This window comes from Bufo gargarizans, chromosome 3 (genome assembly GCF_014858855.1).
Source record: "Bufo gargarizans isolate SCDJY-AF-19 chromosome 3, ASM1485885v1, whole genome shotgun sequence".
NCBI lineage: Eukaryota > Metazoa > Chordata > Amphibia > Anura > Bufonidae > Bufo > Bufo gargarizans.
This window is the reverse complement of record NC_058082.1, coordinates 162,668,189-162,679,689: the sequence shown is the minus strand read 5'-3', so window position 1 is coordinate 162,679,689 and position 11,501 is coordinate 162,668,189. Positions and strand designations below refer to the sequence as shown.

General features: G+C 45.6%; 1 protein-coding gene across 1 annotated transcript; it reads right to left on the bottom strand.

Annotated features, from left to right (window-relative positions):
• Nucleotides 1-2,291: 2,291 nt before the first annotated feature.
• On the bottom strand, nt 2,292-10,591 carry RND1 (Rho family GTPase 1). Its single transcript, XM_044287343.1, has 5 exons — nt 10,404-10,591; nt 9,233-9,320; nt 3,755-3,864; nt 3,507-3,641; nt 2,292-3,130 (listed from the first exon to the last, which is right to left on the bottom strand). Exons 1-5 carry the CDS (start codon nt 10,521-10,523, stop codon nt 2,885-2,887), a joined length of 699 nt encoding a protein of 232 aa, XP_044143278.1. The 5' UTR covers nt 10,524-10,591; the 3' UTR covers nt 2,292-2,884.
• Between the last annotated feature and the right edge of the window lie 910 nt (nt 10,592-11,501).

Below are 11,501 nucleotides of genomic sequence, written 5' to 3'. Positions count from 1 at the left end.
ACTACCCGACTCACTGATTTAGTTACCCTTTGTGTCTAGGCACATCAAACCTCTGATCGGACAGATTTGGCACCCTGACTGTACTTGTTTTGACACTTCTGTATCCTTTGCACTGAGGAGGGGGGGTATGTTGTACTATTTATTCAATTCATATATTTTTTTTTCTATGAAGTTGAAAGATCAAAGATATATTCTAATACATATCCAGCCAGAGGCAGCCTGGATATAGACCTTAGGCCTCATGCACACGGACGTTTTTTTTCACGGTCCGCAAAACGGGGTTCCGTTGGTCCGTGACCGTTTTTCCGTCCGTGGGTCTTCCTTGATTTTTGGAGGATCCACGGACATGAAAAAAAAAAGTCATTTTGGTGTCCGCCTGGCCGTGCGGAGCCAAACGGATCCGTCCTGAATTACAATGCAAGTCAATGGGGACGGATCCGTTTGATGTTGACACAATATGGTGCCATTTCAAACGGATCCGTCCCCATTGACTTTCAATGTAAAGTCTGGAGTTCTGTTATACCATCGGATTGGAGTTTTCTGGGGTGTGCGCACACTGGCCCCAATGCTATTATTACAATAGAGGGAGGGAGGGAGGGGGGGGTTGGGGGGGTGCGCACACTGGCCCCAATGTATTAAAACAATAGAGGGAGGGAGGGGGGGTTGGGGGGGGGGGGCGCGCGCACACACTGGCCCCAATGTATTAAAACAATAGAGGGAGGGAGGGGTGCGCACACTGGCCACCAACGAGTTAACAACAGGGGAGGGGGGGGCCGCACAATGATATTCAAACTGGGGAGGGGGGGGGGGGGGGTCTGCCCCCTGCTGCCTGGCAGCCCTGATCTCTTACAGGGGGATATGATAGTACAATTAACCCCTTCAGGTGCCGCACCTGAAGGGGTTAATTGTACCATCATATCCCCCTGTAAGAGATCGGGTGCTGCCAGGCAGCAGGGGGCAGTCTTGTACACAGTTTGTAGTGTATTCTAACTAGAAGCGTCCCATCACCATGGGAACGCCTCTGTTAGAATATACTGTCGGATCTGAGTTTTCACGAAGTGAAAACTCAGCTCTGAAAAAGCTTTTATGCAGACGGATCTTCGGATCCGTCTGTATGAAACTAAAACCTACGGCCACGGATCACGGACACGGATGCCAATCTTGTGTGCATCCGTGTTCTTTCACGGACCCATTGACTTGAATGGGCCCGTGAAAAAAATAGGACAGGTCATATTTTTTTCACGGCCAGGAAACACGGCTCACGGATGCGGCTGCCAAACGGTGCATTTTCCGATTTTTCCACGGACCCATTGAAAGTCAATGGCTCCGTGAAAAAAAACGGAAAACGGCACAACGGCCACGGATGCACACAACGGTCGTGTGCATGAGGCCTTACAAGGAAGTTTCCCAGGGGCCACCTGAGCCCTCCCCACAGCCGGTCAGTGGACATTTTTTGGGGATGTATTTTGTGCTGCTGACAGTACTTTTTTTATATTTGGCTCTGTTGCGGTGGTATTGTGGCACATTATAGGTCATTTCTGGCCGTGCCTTTCATCAGTTTGGACCCTTTTAGTACTTTACTAATTCAGCAGGTTATCACACATCTGCACTACTGGTCCATTCTTAAGGCAGCCATAAACATTCAGTTCAGCTGATAGGACTCTTCCAACTCCCCATAGACATCCACATTTGTCCCAAAGTGGAAGTGTATTCAATGAGGAGAAAAGTGTCTGGCATCAGATTATCTCCCTGGAGTACAAAAGGATTGTGTGAAAATATTCACATCATCCAGATCCTTCTCTCCCAACATAATGGGACGGCAGCCTTAAAAAGGGTATTCCACCTACATTAAGTTATCGCCTCTGTACTGTGAATACCCCAAAATGAAAGGAGCTTCTGGCTGGGGGAAGCACTCAGCTGCACCATTCTTTTCTATGGCCATTCTGGGGATAGAGCACTGTACTCTGCCATCTCTGGAACCCCCACAGAAATTAACGGGGGCCCGATTCTTGCGATTGACTGAGCTGGGAATACCCCTCCAAGTCTGTGGAACTACCAATAGCTGAACACAGTACTCTGCTATCTACCAATTCTATACCTTTTGATGGAGCAGGAGTGTTTATGTACTGCCTCCTAGGCTACACGGGACCCCTATTGTAGGAAAACCCCTTTGACAGATGTAGTCTGTGGTACAGTTTTGCCAAAAAAAAAAAAGAAAATTGCGCATTCACAGCTGGGCTGTAATTATGTGGGTAATAATGTAATCTTGCAAATACGAGATCGCTGCAATATTTCCATAAAAAAGGGTTTATTTATGCCACGCCAAGATGTTCTGAAATGAACGTGTCCAGATTTGTTGCTCCCATATATTTTCAATAAATAAACTTAGTCACAGATCAAGCACACAGATTTACAGTTGATTAAAATAAAAAAAATTAATTTATACAGTCCTCACAGCGCAGGGAAGAAAACTACTTTATACCAGCAGTTTCACCAACAGCTGCTACCTATACAATAATGTACAGGCACAAGTACCACAGGGTTAACACTGTAATGATAATTTTCTGGCAAGTCCAGGGAGTTGGCCAAGGTATGGGAAGGGATAATTCTATTGAAAGCAGCTTTTTTATTTGAGTGGTTTCCAGATATCTCCACCACACCATTCAGGCTCCAACTCCACCTCTCATGTGCAATCAGTCTTTGTGCAAATTTTCTCAGCCCTTCATCTCCAAGCCTCTGTGCCAGCTCAATCCCTGGGGGTGAGGTTACTGCTCTCAGGATCTTCACCCCCGGGCCTGGCATTCTTTGCCAGTGATGATAAAGAATGCTGGGGAATGTCCAAAGTCTAATACAAGAGTCCATGTTTCATGCCTGTCATGCAGCCCTACATCAGGCAACAGCTCTTGGCCTTCTCTTTCTTGAAGGTTGAAGAAATTAATTCAGAACGGCTTGGCAGATTTAACAGTCTCTTCGATAAACTCCGGACAGGGCTTCTACGGTTGGGTGGTGTGGGTTTAGACAGACACAGTGAAGATGCAGAACGAAATATGCTGTGCACACTTTTTTCTGATGTGAAGGCTGAACACTCTAGATAGCTCTGAGCTCCTATTTGCTTGGCTGCAGCACAACCCTGGAATTAAAGAAAATGAAGAATTATAAATTGTGGACAGTTCCTGGTCATACAGTTTGTATTAGCGGTATACAAATGACATGAATGTTGTGCCAATTTCATAATTCCAGCTCGAGTGCACATGGTCAATGAAGCGTCATGTTACCACGAACAAAGAAATATTGTCACCACATGGGAATCTGGCCACAACACCACAAAAGCTCTTTAATTTAGATTTCTAACAAAAAGGATGTGTTGTCATCTTGGCAAAAAACCAAGTAAAGTCCGTACATCATTGCCATATACAAAAAGGAACAGTGTTATATGTCATTACACAACAAACTGGTCACACGTCAGCATTTTGTTCTGGATAATTAATTAGGTCATGCATACAAACCTGTTCATAGGACACTGGAGTCTGTTTCTGGTTGGACAGCTCCATAATGGTGCTAAAGTCAGTTCTCAGGTCTGTTTTGCAGCCTATCAGTAGTACTCTTGTGTTGGGGCAGTAGTCCACAATTTCTGTCTTCCACTGAAAGTGAGAAGGCAACAGTAAGTCAATACAAGTGTATCATCCATGGCTTAATTTCCACCAGTATAGAAGGTTGCCCAACTAAACTAATCTAGGCTGGAGAAGATACGCACCTTCTTTAATGCACTATCAAGACTTTCTGGTCGGCTTACATCAAAGCAGAGCAGTACGGCATCGGAGTCACTGTAGCAGAGTGGACGGACATTATCATAATATGGGGAACCTGTCGGAGAAGAGATAAATGGTCATGAGGTGTGAAGGTCAGAGCAACATTCTTGCCGCTATTCCCACTGAATGCAGAAGGTTCCCAGAAACTACAGTCAACTTCTATTCTCCTTCTCAAAAATCAATGTAAGGAGAAGCTGCATCATTTATTCTCTAGGTGCACCACTGTCAACTCCATGTTTAATGGGTTATTTATCACACAATAGACACTATAGCTCCCAGGAGGCAACTACTTTTGGGTTATTTGGTTAAGGGTCTTTTTATAGCCATGCTTGTAAGACACACACACACACACACAACTCCTGTCTACTGGAAAGATATGCAAGTTATGCACCAGTTTATACTCCCATTCCCATGTATGGGTTTGTCATTTGAGGATTTTACTTCCAAGGAGCAGTTCTACAGTCATTCACCACTCCTAAAAGTGGCTCCTTCAGTAGGTGACCCAACAGTTGTTCTGAAACTACAACTTCCAGAATGCTCCACTTACTTCTATAGGAGTTATGAGAACAGCTGAGCATGTTTGCATGCTGGGAGTTGTAGTTTCACAGCAGCTGGAGTGCTGAAGGTTGCCGATCCCTGTATTAGGCCTGCGGTAGAAATCAGAGGCTGACATACAGATATCTGCCATGGATGTGCAGCAGATCTCCATAAGGACCATCTCCATTTTATCTATGCCCCCATTACGCCATTCAATAGGGCTAATTCAGCTTTTCAGGCAAAATACACCAGAGAATTTGGGTTAAACACCATTTCACGTGGCAGTTTTTGGACTGATCAACACTAAATCCTCTGCCAATCCTGAACATTTGAGCACAAGAGCCGCATGTAGCTCTCAAGTCACTGCTTCGGAAAACACGTTGACCAGCCATTATCCGATTTATTGAAAGGTTTATATTTTTTTATCCAGACTGTGGTTACAAGAGCACAGCAAGCTGGAGAACTTCAGGGACCAGCTGGCTCCTTAGACTGAACAAGCCTTCCCTGAGGAGGCCATTATCTGCTAGACCCTTCTAAGTACCAGCCTCTGTGCTAGAAGATGTTTGGGACACCATCTCAGTTTAATGACTTCCTCAAAGAAGGAGCAATCATGACTGATCCAATACAAGTGCCTCCTCTGTGCCGAGAGGCCAGGGACAGCAGGCATCTTTTAAAAGGAAAAAAGAAATAAAGTAATAGAGTTTATTTGTGGGTATGACACCCAGACAGCACCCCTCAGGCACACATAGGGCAAGAGAGCTGCAAGCCATAAGCTTTCCCCATTTCACCCTCCCTTTCAGGTTTCAGCTCAGCAGCTTCGTGCCTAGAATAGCAAATACCCCCTCCCTGACAAGGAGAACAGTTTCCATAGCAACAAGCCCAGACCAATCCTGTTAGGGGACAGGAGGCTGCAGACTATCAAGACATCCTACATATTTGTATATTGAACAAGGACATAACTAGTATAGGTGCTGCTGTTCAGTAATGCACTCCACCCGTAGTGTGAGAATGTGGCAGGATGCAGCAGAATTAGCGCCAAGCACTTCCAAATTACACTGCAAATCCAACAGCACAAGGCAACTGTTCCAAATGCACAGGATGGACACATGACAATTGTCAAATATACCATACAAGTTCTAATAAAAACTAAAAGTTCCCCCTAATACCATAAATATAACTGGGTGATAAGACATTCAACTGCCCAATTTGTTGCAGCAACCCCATGTCCTGGCTGGTGACCTGGCATAGCTGGTGTGCTGCTCAAGGACTGGCTGGTGCCTGCTGCATCCCTTCCCCTGGGGCTCTTAGGAAACTGCGTAGCTGAATGTACAATTCTGAGCCACACACCGGCTAAGAAGATTCCTGATCTGCAGCACTGACTAGACCGGCTGCATAGCAAACAGCAAATCACCGGCACTGCACCTCTGGAGAGGCAACCCAAAAATCAATGGCATAAGGACCTGTGATAGAGGAAACGCTTAGAAGAGCAAGACACTGGGAAAAGGTTACAGTAAATGCACAGGACGCCTTATTATACAAGGGCTGACAGATGATGTCACTAAGTGTTGCAACCCAAGGGTGCTACCGCACATCCAGGCTTTTTGATACAGTTTTTGAAGCCAAAATCTGATGTGGATCCTAACAGGAGTGAAAGTATTAACGGCAAATACTACTTCTCCACTTTTAAATTCACACTAGGATTTGGCTTTACAAACTGCGGCAAAAAATAAAATGAACATGTGGCGGTAGCCTAAATGCCACATGTGTCCCTGAAAAAGGTCAGCCTCCCGGTCTCTGGTTCATCAGATTTACAACCCTGAATGATTTTCCAGAAGATTAGCAAGATACAGAGACCATAATATACATGCATCTGTATTATACCATCCTGTGCCTAAATCACCTATGTGGTAACAGGAAAGTGACGTCCCCACGGTAAACAGTTGGATAACCCCTTTAAACTAAAAATTAAGCCAAAACTTTAACAGACATCCCAGAGTGGCGATCATATTTACTTGGTCCTCACCACTGGGTTCAGTCGCCATCGCTCCTGTTGACAGTGGGTGGGAGATACTGACCAATGCAGCCAGTCGCACAACAGTGACCTGCCCCCCTTCTGTCACAGTTGTTAAAGGTTTTCGGTCACCAGAAATACCGAAATTAAACTGGCTGACATTAGTAATGTGCTAGTGTCAGCTGAACCCAACTAGCCTGTTCCTAGTTTTATCTATGCCCCAGTTACTCCATGAATGTAACTTTCATAATATGCTAATCAGCCTCTAGGAGCAGCGGGGCAGATGCTCCTGCTCCTAGAGGCTCCGTTCTCCCACCTTCCTTGATTGACAGGGCCAGGCAGAGTTTGCCTCCTCCTGCCGTCACTGAGCGCATGTGCCGTTCAGTATGCAGCGCAGGGACAGTAAGGACATCAGATGCCAGTGAGCACCCTTCCTTCACTATGCCTGCGCCGAATACTGAACGGCACAGGCACAGGATTTAACATGCACTCAGGGCCGGCAGGAGGATGCGAGCGGCGCTGCCTGGCCCTGTCAATCAAGACTTGGAGGGAGGTGACAGGTGGGAGAATGGAGCAGGACCACCCCCCCTTGAGGCTAGTTTTCATATTATAAAAAAAAAAAAAAAAAAAAAAAAAGTTACATTTATGGAGTAACAGGGGAATGGATAAAACTAGGAATAAGCTAGAGGGAAGGGGGGGGGGGGAGATGGGGAACAAATAAAAAAAATAGCAATACTCCCTTTAGCAGGGGGACAAAGAAGTACAGAGACTGAATGCGAGTGCATACAAAGTACAAATTGGGTCATATTAGGAAGAAATGGAGTAAGTTATGAAAAAAAAAAGGGCACAGAACATGACAGTGCTCCTTGGACCCTCCTACTGAGCTAGCAGTAATGTTCTTTACTGTTCCCATAGGAAAGGGTGGCACTGAATGGTAAGGGGCAGCAGTTTGGTGTGCCTTGGCTGCAAACATGTAACAAAAAACTGATCAGTTTCAGGAACACACATCCCTACCTCCATACAGACTGAAGTAGAACACTGTTTGCACAAACTTTCTGGAATTTGTAATTACATTGCTTTCCGGCAATGTGTATTGTAAAACTAAAGCATTGCTAATGGGACCAATAACTTCCCGGTGACTACAAAGCTGCCGAACAGGAAGTGTGCCTGGGGGGTGGGGGCAGATAGATCTGTGTTTTGGGAGCAACTGACAATTTCTCCTCATTAACAGTTACAACATGGCTCTTAAGCATGGAAGTGACCAAAGGGCGTTGGCCACCAGCGGCTCTCATTCAGGTTTGTCCTCAGGGCAGTTTCAGGCCTGAAAGACCAGCTAAACAGCACCCAGCAGGAAGCACCATAAACCTCTGATTACAGTCTTTTCTGTTAATACAATTGAAAAGGAATGTTAAAAACCCTACAATTCATTCCCACCTACAATTGTTAAGGATTTGCCCACTCCCTCTCTAGAAATATTGGAAGGTTTGCACATGAACAGCACATATGCAGGAACATGTCTGGGCCTCACTCCTAGAAGCAGAACCAGACTACTTCAATGATTTGGTACAATGCCTGAACCTCAACACGCCCCTTCTAAGAAGCTGGTGGCTTTTCAATTGTAACATTTTTTGAAGAACAGCTTTTGACTTTGTTGAGAACTGCATTGTAGCATCTTGCCACAAGGCCAAGCATTTAACATGGGCAGCCAAGATTTTCCTTTAGGCAGAGTTCACACGTTGTGGCCGTGGTGACATGAAGATCGTACAGTTTTCAGACTGACTGCAGCTAAAGGCAACGCCATTGTTAATGGTTGCACCACTAAGCAGCTAAATGGCAGTTTACTGCAGGACCACAAGGTGTGAACCCAGCCTTAGGTGTGATCTTTTCTTTTGTGCCTATAATTGTAACGAACACTTTACTTGACAACCTACTGACCTAACAGAACACAGGATCTGATGACAGCAGACAGTTGTCACACCTGTTGTGATGGCCATTTGCTTATGGACTGGTTGGTCAAAGCAAGATAAAAGGACTTTACACCTGGTGGAGAGTAGTGCCCATCTAAACAAAGATGGCGGTTACAGCACTTCCTTCCTGTGTATCTGAGCAAGTGAACATTTGCTGTAGCAGTAATAGGTCAACGGTCATCTCAGTGAGAAACCTCTCCAAAGATCATTTTCCCTCGGAGAAGACTATTCCTTGTCTAGACCAGATTCACAGTGACGGATTTTCAGCCCCATTGTATATTACGCACAACCACCAATTTCTCTCAGAAGACCCCCCCCCCCCCAGAAGTCAACTTTTTAAAAGCTGGTTAGGCATCTTAAAGAGGTTTTACTAAATCCAAAAGTCATGATTTTCATGTTATTAGTTAATCGTTTACATAGTTTATTGGACACTCCTTAAGGCCCCCCATACATATTTGTGTAATGGCCAAATTTGCCATTTTCTGTGGGATTGGCCAACAATCAAATTTGTATGGGGTTCTCCCTACATGATGAAATCACGGGAATTACATTTTTCCACAAGATCCTTTTGTTCTCCTAGGAGATGCCACCAGACTTGTCTAGCAGTGGCTTTCACCTCTCACCTATCTGAACAGAGCATGTATGGAGGAGTCAGGAGAGATCGTGGTCTGCTGAACATGTATGGTCACCTAACCCTGAATTAGAGGAAGAATTACCTCCAGACCAATGTACCGTGGGGTCAAGTATAAACCACCATGGTATATGGTTATATAAACATACCCTCAATGTCATGAACATAAGGCAAGGTGGTAAAAGTTTTTTTCTTAACTTAATAAATAAAAAAGAAGACTGTTATGGGGCTGTATGCGGCTTAGGTAGAATCACATTGCCCCTTGCAGTATACATACCTGATGTGTCCCATAAACTGAGCTCCACACGATTCTCCTCCGTCTCCAAGCTAGCTGTGTAGTTTTCAAACACTGTGGGTACATAGGTCTAGAAACAAGAGACACATATATAGCTTACTGACAACACTGCAGCCAACAGATACTTCAGTGCAACAGAGCAATGATAAGACATCGTCGTAGCCAACACAAGCACAGGGAGTCGACACCTACGCAACACAATGGAACTGCGGGCAATAGAGCTCACTGACACCACTGCAGCCAACGCAAGCACACGTGTCTCAATGGCATCACTGCAACATACAGATATTGAGACGCAAGGCAAGTGCACCACACAATAAGACAATCCAGAGAAGCAAGACAAAAAAAAGGAGAAAGAAAACCAAAACAAAATCAGACATCAGAACTCGGAGGGGATCTCTGCAAATCCTTAAAGCCCAATGCTTCACCCAATTCTGAAAAAAAATTGTGCCCATTGTGCAGAAGGAGGACAATGCATTGCTACAGTGTCACAAGCTGGCGGATACCAAAACATACACAGCATTCATGCCACCACAACATGACATTAGCTTCTCAAGGTGACAACTGACCTTTATCATGCCACCCATTATTAGGATTTGTGGTCTACAATAAACATCCAGATGTGTCACTAGATACAATAAAAGACGCTACATTGACCAGTCTTTTCTAGATAGACACCCCAATATTTCATCATGCATCCTTTGTCTCAGAGAGCCCCTCAGACTATCCCCAAGCTGCCCACAGATGGCATAATTCTAATTACAAGGCAAGTATCCCGTAGACATTGCAGGACTTCTTGTGCCACCCCAATGGATGATGGTTAGAGACCCATCAGACGCTGGGCTAAAACATGAACAATGATATATATAATCTGGCGGGCTAATACTTAATGGTTGGTAAGGTGGTATACTGGCATCATCTATGGGCAGCTCTAAAGTCTTCTGTGCCCCCACAACAAATACCCCAGAGCCGACTGTGGTGCAATGCCAGGGGGTGTGCTGGCATGTGAGGAGCAGCACAATGTGAGCTATATCCTGGGAAGAGAATGCAGTCACAGCCCAATGCACTGGCATCTCAACAATGTCCCAGGGCTACATGGGACCTGGGCCCCGGGGTTAAAGGGCTTCATTACTGACCCCAGAATGTCACTTACCTCAGGGTAACAGTCTTTGGCCAACACTTGGAGCATGGCCGTCTTCCCACAGTGCACTTCCCCTACCAACACGAGCTTGCACCTGACCACGGCGGGCTGAGGATTCCTTCTCTCCTTCATTGTATTGCGGTAAAGCGTCTAAAACCAGCGATTACAAATATACTCCTAAGTAAATGAGCACACGAGAATCCAGCGAGCAACTGAATCTTCCAGGCACAAGCCGCTGTATATATAGCCACCGCCGGGCCAATCACAAGGCGACGACTCGCGAGGCCGGGCCAATGAGCAGACGGTTTTGAGAGACGCCCCGCCTCCCGGCCGGTGTGCTAACCCGCAGTCCCGCTTCCTAATGAAAGCCACGTGGTGTAATTTGCATTGTCATGGAATGTCTGCTGGCGCTGGCTGTGGAGGTGTGCGGACCGGGGCAATGGCCTGCGCTCCGGGTCCAGCCATTAGTTCTGTGCCTCTCAGTCCGCCGTGTGAGGCACAGTACGTGGGTCTGTGAGGCAACCACTACTGCCAACTGCCCTTCTATGGAAGGTGGTGTTCACATGGCAAAGTACCCGGTAATAAGCCCTACTGGGCGGGTGTTTTTACCCCCACAGATTTCAAATACTCCTCAATAAGTGATAGGTCACTTGTTAGAAGCCTCATTCCCATTGAAGTCAATGGGAAAGCCCTACAATTCACACATTTTAAATTCACTTCAAATAAGGCTACTTTCACATCTGCGTTTTTCTTTTCAGGTATGGAGATCCGCCAGAGAAAAACGCTTACGTTTTGTCCCCATTAATTGTCAATGGGGACAAAATGGAACAGAATTCTCCAGAATCCATTCCATTTGGTTGCGTTCCCATACCGGACAGAAAACTGCAAGCTGCGTTTTTTCTGTCCGGCATGGGATGCGGAGCAAGACACACAATGTAAGTCAATGGTGTCGGATCCGTTTTCTCAGACAATAGAAAACGGATTCGGCACTTATTGACATACAATGGAGCTCATGACGGATTCGTCTTGGCTGTCTTAAAGATAATACAACTGGATCCATTCATAACGGATGCAGACGGTTGTATTATGCAAAACAGAAGCGTTTTTACT